The sequence below is a fragment of the Takifugu flavidus genome, chromosome 22 (assembly GCF_003711565.1).
Source record: "Takifugu flavidus isolate HTHZ2018 chromosome 22, ASM371156v2, whole genome shotgun sequence".
Taxonomy (NCBI): domain Eukaryota; kingdom Metazoa; phylum Chordata; class Actinopteri; order Tetraodontiformes; family Tetraodontidae; genus Takifugu; species Takifugu flavidus.
Window position 1 is genome coordinate 5,703,270 of NC_079541.1, and position 18,532 is coordinate 5,721,801.

Below are 18,532 nucleotides of genomic sequence, written 5' to 3' on the forward strand. Positions count from 1 at the left end.
TGTGCGGCAGCGCCCCCCTCCGGTCAGCGTAAGAAAGAACTCAAAAGAAAAATTAATGTATTTGCGAAGAAAATAACTGATCTGGAAAACAAAGCTGTATCATAAAATTAAACTTTATTAGTCACTGTTAATGTTTATCTTACAAAAATGTCAGTTTGAACTGATCATTGTCAAGTGTTATCTGGCACCAGCCTGCTTCTGGAATGAACCTTTTTTTTTTTTTCTTCGTGTTGTTGATGCTACCTCTACTTCCATCTCCCATCGTTTCAAAACAAAAGCCATCACATTTGTCCATTGGGCGTTTCTTCAGAATCGTCTGATCCATCCGACAGGTTTGCGGCCTCCATCTGTTCCTTCAGATCCCTCAAGTCGTGATCTTCTGCTATCGGGGTGTCCTGCTCCTGGTTTAACTTGCATTTGGCAATGAACTCATTACTGGCCAGTGCCTCCTTTTTGGGACACATGTGTTCTAATGATGTCCGGTGTTCTGGAGAATAATTTAATGTATGGAATAATGGGAAAATAAGAACATTAAAACCTCTAATTAAAAGCAATAGGACAGGAATGTGTAACCACACAGAGGTTGATTTACTGCACCTCCAGGGTTGATGGGCGTCATCAGGCGGTTCAGCTGGACATTCCAGTGTCGTACGTACTGACTGGCATTCCTCAACTTTTCTTGAACTTCCTGGAATAAAGAAGTAATTGTCTTGTGAGCATTTTTTGTGAGCCAAACCGAATACTTTGTTGCTTTCTTATACCTCCAGATGCTGGTGGCTCCTCTGGCGAGAGGCCTGCAGGTGCTGGAGCTCCTGAGAGGCCGAGTAAAGAGCTGAAGGGGTGCTATCGTTTATGCCGCTACACGCTTCCGGCTGCACTGGGCTGAGACTCTGCAGGGCCTGCTGCTCCTGGAGGAGCTTGAATAGCTTCTTCTTTTCTTCTTCTGCCTGCAGCAACCTGGAGTGGCACATGGTCGTGTTGCATCAGTGATGAAAAACTGCACTAATTTATTGCGAAATACATACATGTGAAGCTACAATCATGTAGAAGAGCCAAAAACTGAGCATAATAATGAATGGTACATGTTTTTTTCACAAGGAGACACACTATTTCCCTGACATAACATAATGATTCTAGAAGAACAAACACAGAAAAGGGGCGTATTTACAATTATTTTTTCAGTATTGGCGCTCTACAGATGAGAGGCAAAAGGTGGATGTGATGGGAGTTTGTTTGCTACCTCTGCAGCTCCTGTCTGGCCCGCTCCTCCTCCAGCCGAGCCTGGATCTCCATGTTGAGAGCCGCCTCCAGTTTCTGCTGAGTGAGCTCCAGTTCAGCGATCCTCTTCTTCTGCTGCTCGGCTTCCTTTGCCCTTTCTTGCATCTCTGCCTTCATGCTGTCTCTCAACTGGACACACACACACACACACACACTCAAAAGATCCCCGAAGCACCTGTTCCTGGAATACTAACACCGGTTCCCTAAAATCTCTGATTGTAAAGTTTTATAATGCCACAGAATCTGAGTGATGGGCTTTAAAGCCCATTTCAGATGTCAGTAAAAGCCATCTACCATCTCCGCCTCCTTCAGCTGTCTCTCCAGGTCCAGCTGCACCTCCCTCTGTTTCCGCCTTTCTTTTTCCTCTTGCTCCCTTCGTCTGATTTCCAACTCTCGTGCATGCTGCGATTTAACACAGGAAAATCAAAGACAAACCTGCCTTTGCATTAGAACCAGTCGACTCCTCACTAATTTTCTTACCTGTATGATGCTCTCTATTTCTAAATCCTGTCTTTCTTTCCCCTTTTCTGTCTCTTGGTAGTTGGAGTCGTCCGACTGGCTGCTCTGGCTGCTGCAGCTGCTGCGGGCACTCCGGCTGTGTTCACGCTGCCTTCGCCGTTTCAGTTTTAGCTCGTGGTGCAGAGACGACTTGCCCTCGGTCTGGAGACGGAGGGCTGTCTGAACAGCTGTAGCGTAGAAACAAAGTGATGCTACAATACTCTGCTACTCACGTTATCATCATACTTAGCATACAAGGGCAGTATTAGACTTATGAGCCAAGCTACCTTGAATCCACTCCACTTTCTGTCTCTGGTCCGACGCGCTCATCTCGAAGGTTTTGTTGTGGGTTTTGACACAGAACATGCAGCGTTTTCCATCCCGATCCGAAACGGGCTGAAAGAGAAAGAGGAGGTGGGCAAATCGATCCATCCTAATTCAGTCAAGTATTGTGGCCACATGTTCAGATGTGGTGCGTTCCATTTCCTCGCCCACCTCCACGACACAGTTCTTGTCCAACTTGACTTGCCCTCTTTTGTCCTTCAGGTCCTCACAGACATAGTACTCAATGGACGAGGGCTTCAACACGAACCAGCGCTCAGTCCAGTTGCGGCGCACGTGCCCCTTTTTCCACATGTAACCCTGCAGACAAGAGGGGTCTTAAAGTGGCGGAACATTGAGGGAGAGACGGGTGATATGAAGACGGGAGCTCACCCTCTTGAGGACGTTGTGATACATCTCCAGGAAGACCTCGTCTAAGGCCAGACTGAAGGCTTCAGCGTTGGTGACCCTCAGCAGATGACCCTCGCTCATGTGCTCCAGGAAACTCCAGATGGACAAGCCCTCGTCCTGGCCTGTGGGATCCAGGCATATCAGGGCATCCAGAGGCTTCCCATCCCACTCCTGGTTCATGGCTGTGCAGATCTTCTTAAGGAGATATTCCACCTGAAGGATTTTTTTTAAAATTAGGTTTTCTTTACATTTAATTCAGCTTTTTTCAGCTGCATGTATGGCGCACCTTTAGTGGAGTTGTAGCTTCCACATTTGCCTATAAACAATTTATTATTACTGGCAGTCATAGTTATAGAGATCAGAACTTGTAATTATGACAAAACTCCAACTGAAACTCTATGTGGCTGTTCCCGTGGCAACAATTACTGACAGGGGTAGCATCACCACTAAAATCCCTATAGTTTCTATGTGTCTATCAGCAACAGCTCCTTATTACTGCTGTTGCCATGGTTACTGATTAGCGTTAATGCACTATTTTTCCTGCTTCTAAACTATTTACAGTGTTACAAAAAGGGCTGCTAAAAAATCCATTGCTAAAAGTATAAAACCTCTACTGTTACTAATAAAATAAGTTTTAACATTTAGTGTTGCTGTGCAATACTGTTACAACTAGTATAATTACAACACCACTACTCCAGCAACTGAAACTATTACGGTAACTGTAACAAGCTATTACTGCTGTTACCATGGTTACTTAAAATGTTGCCACTGCTATCGGCATCACAAAAAAACCGTTGTTAGTAAGTAACGGCCACTGGAACTCTAACTAGTTATACTATAACTGTTATACTATAACTCCCCTATGGCTGTTGCTAAAATTGCTATTGTTGTTAGCTTTATTTAAAAAGATAAACCCCAAATCTGTGACCTATTGCAGATAATGTAGTTGTTTAACGTATACCTTTGTAAATCCTCTGTATTTTATAACAAACAGCAGTTTATTTTTGTCTCTGCTGACAGGAAATGTAAACTGTCACCAATGAAGTGCAGGAAGGAAGAAAGTCATTAAAATACTTGCACTTGCTTTTTTTATAGTGGACAAAAAGGTCATTGTTTTACTTGGTTGGTTTATGTTGGAACTCTTTAGGGCTCTGCATATTTTAATTAATGTATGTATGTATGTATGTATGTATGTATGTATGTATGTATGTATGTATGTATGTATTTATTTAAATTTATTATTTTTTATTTCCTAGACCAAAACTGGGACCATCAGGTGTCAATCAAAAAGGTTCTATAAGGTTTACCTCCTCAGGTATCATCACCAGTGGGTAGCGGTCCTCAGAGAGGAGGTTAAACAGGCAGAAAAGCTTGAAACAGTCTCTTTCTGACAGCCGCTGCGCCGCCATGTTAAAGTTCTTCTTGCTCGTCATCATCCAGCACAGGTCGTCAAACTTCTCTTTGTCAAACATGCCCTCCTTGACCTGTTAGTGAAGAGGAACTCAGAAACTACTTACAAAAACCTCCAGCCAAGAGAAACAATTTATTCATTACAAAAATTAATTATTTTAGAATAGACGCCCCCTGTCGTCAATACAATGTATTACATGTCATTCAAGCGCTATTTCCCCAGATTCTTTACACAAATTGGGACTTTTTGTTTATTTTCTACCTTGTCCAGTATGTATTTGTTGAGGTACGGCATGTAGCCGTGGTTGGACACTGGCCCCTCGTCATCATCCTGGAAGTGCTCCTCCAGAGCCACGGGGTCATGTGGAATGTTCAGCACCGTGTAAAGGTTGTAGGAGAGCACCTGCACAACAGACAGCGCAGGTACAAGGAGCTTAGCAGACAGCTTGAGGGGGGGGGGGGGTTATTAGTGCAATCCGTATTTCTTCACACGAGCATGCAAACCCACACAAAGCCGAGCGTGTCCGGACAGCTTTCTGCTACTTCCCTGGATTCTTCTGTCCTCTGAGGGCCCGGGGGGTGGGCACAGTAGGACCAAAAAAAACAACTCATCATGGAAAGCCATAAAAGTATAGCTGACATAATTTTTTTTTTCATGGTTCCCTGTTTCTGTGTCACGGACTGAACTTTGAAACTGGAATCTCGCTGACCTCCAATATTATATATATGTTTTGTTTTTGTTTTTTTAAATCCCTTTTCAGGATTCCCCCCTTAGTATTCTGGACTTGTCTAAGCTTGCGTAACAGTGTTTGTGTGTCAATTTGCTTTTTAGATTAGACGCCTGAGACACACGATTTCGCTGTGTTCAGCACATCTGAAGTGATAAAAATGTATTTTAACGCCGTTAACCGAGTCTATTTCCTGATCTTATATATCCCACAGCGTCTTACCTTCAACTGCGATTTGGACACTTTCCCACACTTCTCGACGTCCAGTGACGTGAAAGCGTACCATATAGACTTGAGGAGTTCGGATTTTAGGTCCATTTTCGCGACTTCGCCGTGCGCAATGGCTACATTTCCGAGCGCGTTTGCGCGGCGGCTTTTACGCAGCGGTGGGACTCCGCCGATCGAATGTGGGGCAGAGTGCAGGCAAAAGGAGCCAGATGTAGGACACGTTTAAAGAGGCGGAGAGTAGAGAGCAGCCTAAAATACTCACACTTTTATTTCATGTTTCAAATAAACAGCTCAGACGAGATTTAGGGAATCTCACAGGCTGGTTGTTGGGGCGGATTTTGGGTATTTCTCGGGCGGCGTTCGCGGAAAAAACAAATATGGGGAGTTATCACATCCAGGAGGAAGAGTTTCTCGACACACCCATCAGCTTCAGAAGGGAATAAAGGCAGGAAAACTCCAAATATGTTCTTGCAGGGAAAAAAAACTATTTAAGACGAATCCTTTCATTTTTTAAAAATTGTTATTAATTTCCGCAAACTTGGGCTGCAATTTTCATGAATTCAACGTCATCATCAAATTTTCATTGGGCACCAATTCAATGATGTTGAAACCTTGTTTATTCTTCACCCATTCTCGGACTTAAAGCACATATTTGGGGATGTCCGTTTTGTGTGATGAAGCAGCTGATGAGGATTTCACGACCTCTGGCAAAAGGGATGAACAAGGACAGCGTGATTAGACACGAACCTTATTGGAGCATGATGTAGGCTAATCAATACAATAATTGGATAATGGAAATGGTGGCCCAAATAGCCTTCAGCTTCCCCATCTCCTTTTCCTGATTTTCCTGCATTACTAACCGGAGGCGTTTCATCACAATCAGCCTCTAGATCTGAGCGTCGAGGTCATACGGGCTCAGGTGGCATGAAGGTCACTGGGTCAGTCATTAACCAGGTCCACAGACAGCTCATCGCCTCGCTGATGAGAATTTAGCACCCTAGGACGCTTCCAAAAGCTTCCCCGTTTATTGTGGACAGATTTATTTTACAGTTCCATGCATGCTTGTTGGTGAAAAAAGGCTCACAAGAAGAAAGAGATAGTCCACACAGTTTAACCACGAGACTCATGGAAAAGCCTGTGCTAATGGATTGAATACGTCCTAAAAGCCAGCAGCCAAACAATGTCACAATTACAGACTACGAGTGAGCTAGTATATTAGCTACAGCACAACATCTTTTAATTTCTACCCTGAAATGTAATTAAATGTGTACATTCAAAAAACAGGCACTAAACTCAACTACTGAATGGTCGGCTAACTTACGAGCTAGCCTTGCTAAAACTAGATATTCCAGGCTTACATTTACGCTACGTTAGGGTTAGGACATTAACTATCTAGTAACATTTTTTGGAGGCGTAATCTCTATTATTTGATGAGTTGAGATGCTATGCTATGCTTATAAGCCTGCTATTTAGAGAGTGGTATCTGGAGCTTGAAATTAAACAAAATAAGAGTATTTTATTTCCTCAAACTGAGCTTGAGAGGAAGAGAAAGACTAAAATGTCACTTTTTATGCTCAAGGTCTATTGGAAGTCATTATATATTCATGAATTAAATTCCCAAAGTATAAAGAGAGAATTTTGTTGTTTTCTTTTTTGAATGAAAAGATTAACAAAGGGACATCTGGCGGAAAATATTTGAGCGGTCATGGAACCACAGAAAACCTAAACAAAGGAAAGAAGATGAGCAACAGATTATTTTCCTTTTTTAACAGCAAAGGCTTTGTGATGGGAAAATTGAATGGAGTATACGAACATGTGTCGAGCAAAGGCAGAATAAAAGATCTGAAGTCACAAACCAGCTGGGGAACATCTAGTGCTGAGATTCTGCCGCTTCCCTAAACTGACCCTAGTTAATTGTTTTAAAATGAGCATTTTTAGCAACAAAGCTCTGGAAATTCTGTGCTGTGAATCTGAGAATAATGCGATTCTACTTGTCCAGTGTGTCCTCACTATCAGTTCTCCCCTTTTGATTGAATATTAGTGATTAGCACCAAATGTTAAGTTCTTAAAATGGCCTAAAATTCTAAACAGGAAGTCCAGTTGTGGTATTTCCTGACCTTCACATGCATGCAGCAGGTACAACTACAGTATCCATTTTAAAAACGGGTTTTTCTGAGTTTCCATTGCTCGTCTGATCCTTGGAAAGTCTAATTTTTGCGATATGAACAAAATTTGGACCAAACTCTTGATGTAATTAGACAGAGATTGCCAAGTCCTCCGTTATCTGAATGACCATTAATGAACCGCCACACGGCGATGTTGCCTTGGAGCCAGTTTTTTGGCCAGCAGACAAGCTAAGGCAATGCCTCCGATTTGAGTAAAGGCCAGTCCCAGCACGGCCGCCGCGATGTGGAAGACATTGTCGTTGACCAAGCTGAAGACTTTGCGGAAGCATCCGTGCGGGTGGATTCCTGCAGCCGTGACGCCTTCGTTGTCATCGGATAAAAGCGGACGATTCTTGCAGCCTTTGCGCTTCACGCAGCAGCTGTCCGGGAGCGACACCGAGGATCCATTCTCTGAGGTCTGGAAGGTCATGTGCTGCATAGCCCAGTCAGAGTTCAGCCAATCTCGCCAACCCTCAGCCCCGCAGCAGTCCAGGGCCCTCTGCAGGCTGTCTAACGCATCCGCACGACCCTCGTCTTCGGTGTAGCCGGCCACCGCTCGCTGCAACCCGCTGCGAAACCCCCCAGCAATATCTTCACGGTAGAAGAGGCCAGAAAGTCCAGCTGCCAAACCAGCAATGAGCGTGGCGAGTTGGAAGAATCCATAAGCCCTGAGCAGGCGTGGTAAGTGTGCAGCTACTCCCAGGCAGCCGAGGAAGCCCCAGGCAGTGACCGCCGCCCCCGTGGTCAGGAGGATGAACGGGGCATTGGGGTATCGATTGGCAGACAGCGTCATGTAGTCCGCCAGGGAGATCTGCGCCCACACTCCCAGGGTGAAGAGGGCCAAACCGGCTGCCCAGAAGAGGCAACTAAAAGTCAGAAGACCCAGTCGCAGGAGGTGCATGACCCCAACGGGCCGGCAGCAGGGCGGGGCAGCCCCCACAGGAGGAGGTGCAGGGGGTGCTAGGGAGGCCTCGGAACACATGGACAAGGATGTCCGGCTCTGCCGATGGAGTTGCTCCTCCTGCTCTTGGTAGGTCAACAGCAGGTGGCCGCAGACCGAAGAGGGTCGGCGGGGAAGAGGAGGCAGCGTCAGCAGGCTGATACCTCGCGGGGAGGAAAATCGTCGCGCGGCCAGGCCGTCCTGTTCCCAGTCTCGTCTGCTGGGACTCGGTTGGGCTGACAGCGAGCCGGAACGGTGTGTAGTGCTCATGACTCCAGCTCCAGTTTTATCCAGCAGCCTCTCCGTTACACACCCCGCCTCTATCAGCGCCTTCACGCAATCAGTCCCCCCACGTCTTTTACGAGAGGCTATTACAGCGCCACCAAAGACACTAATGTCAACTGGACGATAAATCACCGATGGCTGTCGCGTTGTACCCTTATCTGTGCTCACAGCCCCCTTGTTTCGACCTTATTTATTAGTTTATTTTGGTTCTTCTCACCCCCTCTGTGGCCACCGGTTCTTGAGATCCGTCCACTCGCCCTCGCCGCCCTTTGCAGTAAGGGCTGAAATTCCCGTCACGGGCACCCTCTCTCGGTGTGGAGGAGACACCGCCGAGGAAAACGTAGCGTGCACTTGTGGAGTTTAGCAGCAAAAGTCACGATAAATTGAACATTTGCTGGTAAAATTTGGCTTTGTTGGCTGCATCGAACCAGGCTGCTAGTTTTAGATTCCTGCTTTGCATCTGGTTCCTCTCCACCAAACCTCCTGTGGAATTGAGCAAAACTGAGCTTTATAGAAAAGAAAAACAAATTGTAAAGACGCACCAACCCTCAACCTTAGATCTATTATTCGAGTTGGTAAAAGGGATTTTTAGAGCGGTTTATTAGTGCGGGGGAAACCAGGGGTCTTTACTACAGGCAGCTGGAGGTCTGCAGAGGAAATGAACTTTAGTTTATGATGTTTATAATTAATCTCAGTTTTATAACCGTCGGCTCATCGGGTTTTATGTGCGGTGCTGACAGGACTGAAGGAAAGGCGTCATGCATCGCACCTACTGAACATCCAACTTTGGAGCTTTGGAGGTTGTGCGGTAAAGGAGCCACTCCTTCATTTCTATTGCTAAAGAATCGCTGACAGTTAAACATTATCTAGACGCTAGCTAAACAATTTCCTCAAGCATTTCATTTTTTCATTTGTCTCAGAACTTAAACTTACCAAAGTCTTGGAAGCTATGCTGTTTTGTCAACAGCGATGTTTTGAGCTAAATCTTAGCATGCAGGCAGGCATTTAATGCAGCTTTGCATGCTCATGGAGCTGGTGGTGGATTTCCGCAGGTGTAACAACCCCCCGCCTGCACCAGTGAACATCCTGGGAACGGATGTTGACGTGGTGGAGTCGTACAAGTACCTGTGTGTTCACCTAAACAATAACCTGGACTGGACACACAACACAGACGCCCTTGTCAAGAAGGGCAACAGCAGACTGTTCCTGCTCAGGAGGCTGAGGTCTTTTGGAGTGCAGGGACCCCTCCTGAGGACTTTCTATGACTCTGTGGTGGGATCAGCCATCTTCTACGGGATAGTCTGCTGGTCCAGCAGCATCACGGACAGGGACAGGAAGAGGATGGACAGACTGGTAAGGAGGGCCAGCTCTGTCCTGGGATGTCCCCTGGACTCAGTGGAGGTGGTGGGAAATGGGAGGATGATGGCTAAGCTGTCATCCATGTTGAACAACGCGTCCCCCCCCCCCCTACAGGACACCCTGACAGCACTGGGCAGCTCCTTCAGTGAGCGGCTGCTCCACCCTCGCTGTGTGAAGGAGAGGTATCGTAGATCTTTCCTGCCGGCTGCTGTCAGACTGCACAATAAACATAACACCCGCTAACACAATCTGAATATTATATATTCTGATATGTATATTGTATTCACCCTCTGTACTATGTACAGGTATACAGGGGCCAAGTATCCATTTATCTGGATTATTGTAAATATACATCCTCTTGTATATTCCAAATCCTGTTCTATTTGATTTTATCTTATTTTTCTCTGAGTGCTCTTGCTGCTGTTGTTGCACTGTAAATTTCCCCGTGTGGGACAATAAAGGATCTGAATCTGAATCTGAATGTAACTTTTCCTACTGTAGCTCAAGTTAGTGTTGATACTGTATATATTAATAAGAACATAAAAGGTGTAGAATAATGGGGGCAGGACATTTTCCACCCAATGATAAAGCTCAAAATTAGCGTGAGGGAGCAACTATTAGATATCTCAATCAAAAGATGCCAGAGGTGATGCAGAAACAGGTTTCAGTAAAAAGGCAGATTTGAAAACAATATTTATTCAGAATTATTTGCAAAACATCTTTCAGGGGCTGTCCCACGCCCAGCAATCACTTAAACTTTAAATTGATAAAACCTGCAAATTAAGGGGTTTTGTGTTACTGTCTCTCACAGTTCAACTAGTTGATTCCTCGGGCTGTAGAAGTTCCACCGACGACGCCTCTCCAGCCTCTCGGTGCGTCTCCATGTGTTTCCTTAACTTCACTTTGGACGGGAAGGTCTTTGCGCACTGCTCGCACTGCGGCTTCGCCGGCCTCTGCCCGGAATGGCTGCGCTTGTGCCTCGCCAGCTCCGACGAGCTTTTGAACTTGAGCGGGCACACGCCGCAGGGGTACGGCCTCTCCCCCGTGTGGATGCGCTGGTGCAGCTGAGCCTCGCTGAGGGTCAGGAAGGACTTCTTGCAGTGTCCGCAGGGGAAAGGCCGCTCTCCCGTGTGGATCAGATTGTGCCTGGTCAGCGCGTACGGTTTGGCGAAGCCCTTCCCGCAGTAGGTGCAGGGGAACGGGCGGGCGCCGGCGTGGGAGATGATGTGTTCCTGTTGGGTTTTCTTGCTTTTGAACCTTTTATCACACTGGGGACAGGCGTAGGGCTTGTCGTCCACGTGCGACCGGTGATGTTTTGAGAGTTCGCCCTGCGACAAAAAGCTCTTCCCACACTGGGAGCAAAGGAAAGGTTTCTCCCCGGTGTGCATCCTCTCGTGTCTGGCCAGCACTGACACCAGGGTGAACCTCTTGGGGCAATGGGAGCACTGGAAAGGCCTCTCTCCAGTGTGAACACGGAGGTGTTTCATGAGCATGAAGCGGAGCGAGAAGCGCTTGCTGCACTGGTCACACTGGTAAGGCCTCTCCCCGGTGTGGCTGGACAGGTGCCTCTTTACATCGGACCGCCGGGTAAACGTCTTATCGCAGTGCGGGCACTTAAATTGCCGTTTGACCTGATGCAACTGCCGATGCAGGGAGCGCGCCAGCAGCGAGTCGAACCCTTCGTCGCACTGCTGGCAGACGTACTGCTTGCTGGAGACGTGAGACTTCTTGTGCTCCATTAGGTCGGAGAGTGTGGGGAAACTCTGGCTGCAGATGGAGCAGATGCAGGGAAGCTGGCTCTCCAGCGAGTGAACTCTCTTGTGGTGGACGGTCAGCGTGCGCAGGTTGGCGAAGGAGCTCCGACAGAGCTGGCAGGAGAAGGAAACAGCTGCGCCGCGATGTTTGCTCTGATGCTTGGCCAGGTCCCACGAGTGCTGGAAGGTTCGCTCGCACAGCGAGCAGTGGAACGGCCTCTCCCCAGTGTGGGTGAGCTGGTGTCTCCGGACGTCAGAGGTCCGGGTGAACGTCTTACCGCAGGTTTCACAAGACAGGGCCTTTCGCCTGCCTGGGGAGTCAGGCGCCCCGAGTTTCCTTGGATTGTCTGACTGTCCCACTTTGTCCCGTTCAGTTTCTGCTTCGCTCTCTTCTGGGTGTCCCACAGAGAAAAGCTTGATCGACGTGAAGATTTCGTCGGTGCTGGAAGGAGAGGGTGTGAATTTCTGCCCCGACCGTGTCAAATTCTTGTACTCCTCGGTGTGAAGGGTCTGCATGTGGAAGTGAGGAGGGCTGCTTTTGTCCACGGGGTGAAAGGGACACTGCGAGCAGGTGAAGATAATGGACGTCACCGAGTCAGAATCCCCTGCAAAGGTGAAAGAAGATGGATGAGTAAAACAGCAGCGTTTAGAAAGGTTTTAAATTGTTGTTCTACATCAATGCTCTACCATTGCTGCTTCCTTTGACAGCTATAACAGAGTGGGACAGATCAGCTTTGCTCCTGGTGAGAGAAGAACAAAGGTTTGCTGAATGTTTTCCATCATACTCGGCTGTTTCTCTCTATGCTAAGCTGAGCCACTGCCAGCTGTAGCTGGTTCTTCAACTTAAAAACAAGAAAATACTGTTGGTTTCTTTATTTAGGGGGTTGTTTCAGAGCTTCGGGTCATAATCCTGACAGCAGTGCAAGATTTAATCTGGACCAATAAAAGGTAGTCCTGGTTCTTTTGATGAGAAGAGGCAACCGTTAGATAACATCGGTGTGCTCACAAACCTGCTATTTGAAGCTGAATTCAAGCAGAATTGAATCAAGACATATTCACTTTATATACTATAAACAAGAAGTGGTTTGTCTATCACAGAAAAGATGCCTTGTACATTTTGGGATCTTGGGTTATTTCTCCGGTTGAGTTGTTGTTTGTCCACGGCTCCTGCTCGTTGGGCAAAGACTTTGTTTGTAGACGCGAGGATCGCCGTGCGTTGACCGAGCCGAGGGACTGTTGCATCTCAGGAACCGTCTCCTCGTGGAGAGCAAGAGAAACATGGTTCTCTTCCAGGGTCGCCCCAGAATCTGTCATTCTTTCCATGTGTGGGCCTTGAGACTCCTCCATCTCCTGCTCAACAATGTTTTCTGTTTTCTTATCCACTGGGCGTCCAGTTTCTGGTTCTTGGTCCAGTCCGTTTCCCGACCCATCATTAATCTTTTCTGACAGTGTTTCTTGATCGATGCTCTCCTTCCGTAGGGCGAAGGCTTTGCTGAGAGTCTCCAGAGCTTTGGCGACTCCCAACGTCTCGCTGGGTTCTTCTGTCCTGAAACCGGTAAATTCAACTCGACCATCTTCACTGGCAGCCACTATCTCTTCCTCATAAAAATCTGTCTGAAGCTGCACTTCGGTCGTCTCCATCATGTCTGGGTCCAGGCCAGATTCTTCTGCGTCAGCGTAGACGGCCAGAACGCTGTACTGTTCCGCTCCAACTACAGCGACGGGGTTTAGAATATTGGCGTAGTTATGGATCGACTCCAGTCGGACAGAGATACTGGTCTTGTGTGATGGAGGAATGGATAAAGCAGACATGATGCAGCTGCCGATAGTGGATGAGGGACCGTCTGAAAATGAAAGAAGAGAAATTGTTGAGGTACTTTTCAGGCAAACGTATTCACTTATTTTGTTTTCATTTCAGCTCTACTTACATGGCGCCTTGATTAGTCCTGAACTTTTGTACAGCTTGAAGATCGCGCTCAGTTCCTCGACTGAGGTTTGAACGCATTCCACCACAGAAGGGGCGGAGCCGAGCCAGGTCGTAGTCTGTAATCACAGCCTGCTTTGTTATGGAAATAAGTGGTGGTAAAGTGCCTCATTGGTAGAGGTAAAACACTGAATACCTGTTTCAAATCTGGTACTGGAAGCAGCTTTTCCAGTTTTGTGAGCATCTCCCAGAGCAACACATGCAGAGCAGCATCATACTGCGATCCGTATTGCACAGGAAACACCTCCTGTAACAGTATAACCACCTTTGATCACTATAGTAGTTAGAGGAGCTTTAGGCTTTTAAAAATCAGTCAAACCTGGAAAAAGTATGCTCTCTCTGCTGGGTCCTTCAGCAGGCTCTGAACAAGAGCAATAAAAGTGGACTCTGTTGTTTTCACCTCAGAATCCCTGTACTGACGCAGACAGGACTGATATCAACCGAGGATAAGGTTCAAATGATTCGCTGTCAAATGATTCCATTTACTCACGTCTGGGTCTGCAGACGCCATCGGAAATTTACTCAAATAGCTCTGGATCGCTTGAGAATCGACAGAACCCCGAGCTGAGCCTTTGCAAAGCTCCAGAATCAACTGCAACGGCAGAGGATTGTTAAAGATAATGTTATCCTACAGCAAGGCTGCCGTGGTGCCGATCCTCTCCTCACCCTTGCTCTCAGACCCAGGACGAGCTGGGCTCTCTGTCTCTGGTTCATCAGTCCAGGGATCGCCTCAGTCACCATGAACACAAACTCCTGGAGTTTCTCATAACTCATCACATCATTTTGCTTGGCCAGCCGCCACATGGCAGCCGAGAGGAGCTGTACTGGGGGCACCAAGAGGCGAAGAGAAGAAAGAGGTATGCTTGGCTCTGGAACACAAGTGTAATGGCGAGAGGTGATCTGCTGAGGGCATCAATGAGCTATAATCTTGCCATCAACGCGAAAAAAATCTTTAAACGTTTTGGAGCAAATAGTTCACTGTAGGACGCAAGCAATGTATTTTTTTATAAGAAAAAACAACCCACACACAAAACCCAATTACATCAATTACATTACAAAAAAATATGAACCAGTATATTTGCAGGACAAAATAACTGAATGGGCGTTTGACTCTTTCCATAAAAGGGATCCAAGTCTGCGCTTTTGCTGTCGGAAAATAATGCATTTATGATTAAAAAGTGCCATTGCAGTTTAATTTAAAACGAGTTTAAGTCAATTCACTTGCAGCGTTATGACATCTACCATAGCCTTCATCCCTGTAATAGACCGAGCCCGCTAGCAGTCTGACTTTTAAAAACATAAGGTTCTTTCACACAGAGAACAACGCAATTGTAAATTAGCATACCATTTGATTTCCCTGTAGATCCCCACACCTCCATCTAGGCCTAATATCTCCTAAAATCTTTCAGAAAAAGATCTATAGTTATCTTTTATGATATGTTGGCTAATATGCGTCCTTAGCACGCAAACACAACTTCCTTAACACGTGCTCATCTTTTCCTTTTTCCAAAATAAAACCCCCATATTAATTTGTGTCGATTTACTGCCCTCGTTTTACTGATATCATATAGCTCATTATTTAAACACAGTTAACGCATACACATACATGCGTCACTAATACCAGAGATACGTTAGGCTTAACCAGAAAATACAGAATAATTCAAAATAAAAGTCCTCCCTCGTTCCCATTGGTTGGATATACCGGAAGTAACCTCCTGATATTTGTCGTCACATGACATTCTTTAGTCACATGAAACCTTTCAGAAACCATATCATTCTTTCTTTTGTGCAGCTTTAGATATAATATCTAACATTTTAAGGAAATTTGCAGTTTTGACGAAGGTCGGAATTTGAATATGGACGAGGACGGGCTACCGTTGATGGGCTCAGGAGTTGATCTTCACATGGTTAGTATTTACATCCAGGTAGCTAACTAGGCTAGCAGTGAGCTACATTTTGTGGAAACCGGATAATATTTGAACAAAGTTCGAGTGTTGCGATGTTTAGTTAAAGACTCGGCAACAATTTCATCAACGTAAGATTCCAGAAATGCTCTAATTTCTGTGAGGCGAGCGACAAAATAACAACTGGAATATTCAAGCAATGAGACTTTTTACTATGATCGCCTCGCCTCCCCATGACTTCTTCAAAATGATGCTAAATATGCAGACTGCTGGACCTCATCTGATAACATCTCTGGACGTGTGTCTCCTTCAGGTCCCTGCTATTCAGCAGAGACGGATCGTCGCCTTTTTCAACCAGTTTGTGGTGCACACAGTACGATTCGTCAACCGTTTTGCTATAGTTTGTGAAGAGGTTCGTGCATGTCTTTTCTCTTTTGTCTATCTTTTGCATCTGCAGCTCCAACTGATTCACACAACTTTTCTTCTTTCCTGCAGAAACTTGCCAACATATCTCTGCGCATACAGCAGATTGAGACGACCCTGTCCATTTTGGAAGCTAAGGTCGGTTCTTGAGTGCTCTTGTTTGCAGGTTTGGACTCTACTTTGTAGTCACAGTTTGTACTGATCCTGCTCCAAATGTTGTCATGCTGTGAGTAGCTGTCCTCCATTCCTGGACTTGAGGATGTAACAGTGGATGGACTCGATCACGTTGCTCAGTCCAACGGACCCACAACTGAAAACCAGATCCAGACAGCGGATAGAGCATCAGAGGCTCCTCCAATGGTGAATATATTAATATATAGTTTATACTGCAGAAAGAGATGGGTTGTATTGAAATTGGCCTTTAACGGTGTCACCTCTTAAATCTGTCACAGACTGCACCAGAGCCACAACAGGCAGAAGCACCTGCGGAGAATGTGATGACTGTTGCCAGAGACTCTCGATATGCCCGATACCTGAAAATGGTTCAAGTGGTGAGTCCTAATTTCCACCTTGATTAAGATTGTTGGGCTAAATTTGTCATTTCATGACACTTCCTGTCCGTCACAGGGAGTTCCTGTCATGGCTATAAGGAATAAAATGGTTGCAGAGGGTCTGGATCCAAACTTGCTTGAGTGAGTAGCAGGCAGCAGATGTTGTCCGTGTTCCGTCTGTGCTGCAGTTTTGCACGTTACTAAACATCCCATTTCGTCTCCTCCTGCTTTTGACAGAACGCCAGATGCACCCGTTCCTGAGGGAGGATCCGGGAGCACCCAGGATCAGGATGTTGGCGGCACCAGCTCTGACAGTGAATCCTCTTTTAGCGACTGAAGCATGTTTCCCTTCACCTCAGAGCTTCCTGCAGTGGTCGGATGGCGGTTTGAAAGAGAAGTGGGCTGTGCCACAGATAAAAGTGCCAATATAAGTGCCTGGAAGAGGAAATCAATTGTGGAAGTGCGCTGCCCGAGTCCTACAATTTTTAATGCGTACCTATTGGCTCTGCAGAGACATTCCAGGATGTGATTTTAGATGGCTGAAACATTGTCCAGATGCCTCCAGTACAAATGATGTGACATTTTTACACCAGCTTTCCCATCCCCTCAGGACAGGACGTTTATTAGACATCATTTGGTTTTAGCATTAGGTTTTACGATATAATAACCAGCTCTGTTTTGCCCTCAACTTTGCTAACATCCTGGTTGTACAGTTGGCAAGAGAGCTACAACATTTATCAGGGTTTAATGAGCAGAATCCGGACGTTAAAGTCTGTCAGCGGTGTGCAGGTTTCTGTCATGAGATGATGTCACATCCTGAGGTAAAAGAGTTTCTCAGAAGACATAATTTCCCCGAACCTCTCCCATCGACAGGCTCTATTTGGTGGTCAGACCAGCACTTTCAGGTTGAGGTACACGGCAGAAGCGGAGGAGCATGTACTGGATGCAGATGTCACCTCTGTATCCCTATGGCAACAGCACATTTGCTTATCCTCTGGGTCACCTCGTTATTATGCACGAAGATTCTGATGTTCCTGGAAAATATTTTGGTGTCCTCAGGGCTGTCGTGCACCCGCCTCGAGGTGTCTACTACCCTGTGCTGCCCCACAAAACCTCTAAAAGCAAGTTGGTGTTTCCACTCTGCTGCACATGTGCTGAGAATAACATCCAACAGGCGGATTGGGAGCACAGCCAAGAGGCCAGAGCATTCACAGGGGTCTGGGCCAAGGAAGACTAACAAGTCTCTCCAGCTGGGTTACAGAGTAGGTGAGATTACAGAGGTGTGGCACTTTGAAAGTACGAGCAGAAGTGTTTTTCCATGATACGTCTAGACATTCCTGAAGGGAAAGCAGGACAGATCAGGAAGATGTCGAAGAGTACATCAGGGAGTTGCATGAGAAGCAAGGTATTCTGTTGAACACCGCTAACATCGGCGTAAACCTCAATAGCCTCTGGGAGGTTGTGTGAGAAGAGGGAAGATGTGGTGATGGTTGAGAAGCTGAAAAGCCCTCCGCTGCGAGAGTGAAAATACAGAGTACATCATGAAAATGATATTGGAAAAGGAAGACAGGTGTTCCTCCAGAGGGGAATTTATCCACCACGGAGCGCCCGTGAAAGGATCTCATATGATTGATTTGTTGAAACACCTGAAGCAGCGGTCTCGAAAATCACAACCGCCTACAGATGGAAAACATTTTATTTACTCTGACAGTTAAATCTACAGATACAGATAATGACAGAGATAACTGAATTCAATTGATTTATTTGTCAATTTCTTCGCATGTGCTTAACAGACAAAGGACTTGAAATTGTGTTTCTCGCTATTCCATGTGTAGACAGGCAGATTATCCCCCATTATCTTCAGAAGAAAATTGTCATCAGCGGGGCAGGTGAGACAGAAGGCGTCGCTGGCTCGAGTGGGTTGAATCCTCACATCCCCAGAGTTCAGCACGAGTCTTCTTAAACATTGTGTCCACATGTAGCAGCCCTAGAAGGTGCTGAGAGGCAACCTTGAAATCAAAGACCGACAGGCTTACCTGTCCTCAAGGGACCAATGCCAGGGGGCCCGTGAGCCCCAAGCATACCTTCCCTTTGTTTAACCACTGTTGATTACTGTACCTCACCTTAGTCGCAGCTACAGACACTTGCAACATATCAGCCTATGACGGTAAATCATGTCTGTAAATAACCTAAGCAGCTTTAAGTTCAACTCTGTAATGCTGATGCTTTCTACTCGACCCCAACTCAGAATAAAATATATAAAACCCAACCGATCCATCCGCACCTTCCTTCA

The 18,532-nt window shown here is 46.3% G+C and overlaps 4 protein-coding genes across 5 annotated transcripts; 1 reads left to right on the top strand and 3 right to left on the bottom strand.

Annotated features, from left to right (window-relative positions):
* Positions 1 to 95: 95 nt before the first annotated feature.
* Positions 96 to 5,228, bottom strand: def6c (DEF6 guanine nucleotide exchange factor c). Its single transcript, XM_057022178.1, has 12 exons — positions 4,869 to 5,228; positions 4,181 to 4,321; positions 3,816 to 3,992; positions 2,491 to 2,721; positions 2,272 to 2,418; positions 2,064 to 2,172; positions 1,759 to 1,964; positions 1,573 to 1,680; positions 1,241 to 1,407; positions 762 to 957; positions 598 to 688; positions 96 to 487 (listed from the first exon to the last, which is right to left on the bottom strand). Exons 1-12 carry the CDS (start codon positions 4,962 to 4,964, stop codon positions 282 to 284), a joined length of 1,875 nt encoding a protein of 624 aa, XP_056878158.1. The 5' UTR covers positions 4,965 to 5,228; the 3' UTR covers positions 96 to 281.
* A 386-nt stretch (positions 5,229 to 5,614) lies between these two features.
* LOC130519514 (tetraspanin-7-like) lies at positions 5,615 to 9,327 on the bottom strand. The gene has a single exon (XM_057023029.1). The coding sequence runs from the start codon at positions 8,247 to 8,249 to the stop codon at positions 7,170 to 7,172; it is 1,080 nt and encodes a 359-aa protein (XP_056879009.1). The 5' UTR covers positions 8,250 to 9,327; the 3' UTR covers positions 5,615 to 7,169.
* A 976-nt stretch (positions 9,328 to 10,303) lies between these two features.
* LOC130519106 (zinc finger protein 502-like) lies at positions 10,304 to 14,880 on the bottom strand. 2 transcript variants are annotated; one of them, XM_057022251.1, is made up of 9 exons: positions 14,707 to 14,880; positions 14,028 to 14,230; positions 13,852 to 13,953; positions 13,681 to 13,776; positions 13,498 to 13,608; positions 13,306 to 13,420; positions 12,492 to 13,221; positions 12,065 to 12,117; positions 10,304 to 11,982 (listed from the first exon to the last, which is right to left on the bottom strand). In XM_057022251.1, exons 1-9 carry the CDS (start codon positions 14,738 to 14,740, stop codon positions 10,436 to 10,438), a joined length of 2,991 nt encoding a protein of 996 aa, XP_056878231.1. In that variant the 5' UTR covers positions 14,741 to 14,880; the 3' UTR covers positions 10,304 to 10,435. The 2 variants fall into 2 exon arrangements, with proteins under 2 accessions (XP_056878231.1, XP_056878233.1); XM_057022253.1 differs by lacking the exon at positions 14,707 to 14,880 and having other exon boundaries at positions 13,681 to 13,771; positions 14,028 to 14,046.
* Positions 14,881 to 15,035: 155 nt separating this feature from the next.
* LOC130519168 (WASH complex subunit 3-like) lies at positions 15,036 to 18,508 on the top strand. Its single transcript, XM_057022360.1, has 7 exons — positions 15,036 to 15,268; positions 15,579 to 15,677; positions 15,761 to 15,826; positions 15,923 to 16,048; positions 16,141 to 16,239; positions 16,316 to 16,380; positions 16,477 to 18,508. The coding sequence occupies exons 1-7, from the start codon at positions 15,218 to 15,220 to the stop codon at positions 16,574 to 16,576; spliced, it is 606 nt and encodes a 201-aa protein (XP_056878340.1). The 5' UTR covers positions 15,036 to 15,217; the 3' UTR covers positions 16,577 to 18,508.
* The last annotated feature ends 24 nt before the right edge of the window (positions 18,509 to 18,532 follow it).

Bases quoted from the DNA above. Each gene is read 5' to 3' on its own strand.
- def6c (XM_057022178.1), bottom strand. From the start codon at position 4,964: ATGGACCTAAAATCCGAACTCCTCAAGTCTATATGGTACGCTTTCACG. The intron at 4,322-4,868 runs GTAAGACGCTGT...TCTGTTGTGCAG, and splicing joins TGTCCAAATCGCAGTTGAAG to GTGCTCTCCTACAACCTTTA. The intron at 1,965-2,063 runs GTAGCTTGGCTC...TCTACGCTACAG, and splicing joins GAAAGTGGAGTGGATTCAAG to CTGTTCAGACAGCCCTCCGT.
- LOC130519514 (XM_057023029.1), bottom strand. From the start codon at position 8,249: ATGAGCACTACACACCGTTCCGGCTCGCTGTCAGCCCAACCGAGTCCC.
- LOC130519106 (XM_057022251.1), bottom strand. From the start codon at position 14,740: ATGGAGGTGTGGGGATCTACAGGGAAATCAAATG. The intron at 13,609-13,680 runs GTTTGACTGATT...ATACTGTTACAG, and splicing joins AGAGAGCATACTTTTTCCAG to GAGGTGTTTCCTGTGCAATA. The intron at 13,222-13,305 runs GTAAGTAGAGCT...TTTCATTTTCAG, and splicing joins AGGACTAATCAAGGCGCCAT to ACGGTCCCTCATCCACTATC.
- LOC130519168 (XM_057022360.1), top strand. From the start codon at position 15,218: ATGGACGAGGACGGGCTACCGTTGATGGGCTCAGGAGTTGATCTTCAC. The intron at 15,269-15,578 runs GTTAGTATTTAC...TGTCTCCTTCAG, and splicing joins CAGGAGTTGATCTTCACATG to GTCCCTGCTATTCAGCAGAG. The intron at 15,678-15,760 runs GTTCGTGCATGT...TCTTTCCTGCAG, and splicing joins TTGCTATAGTTTGTGAAGAG to AAACTTGCCAACATATCTCT.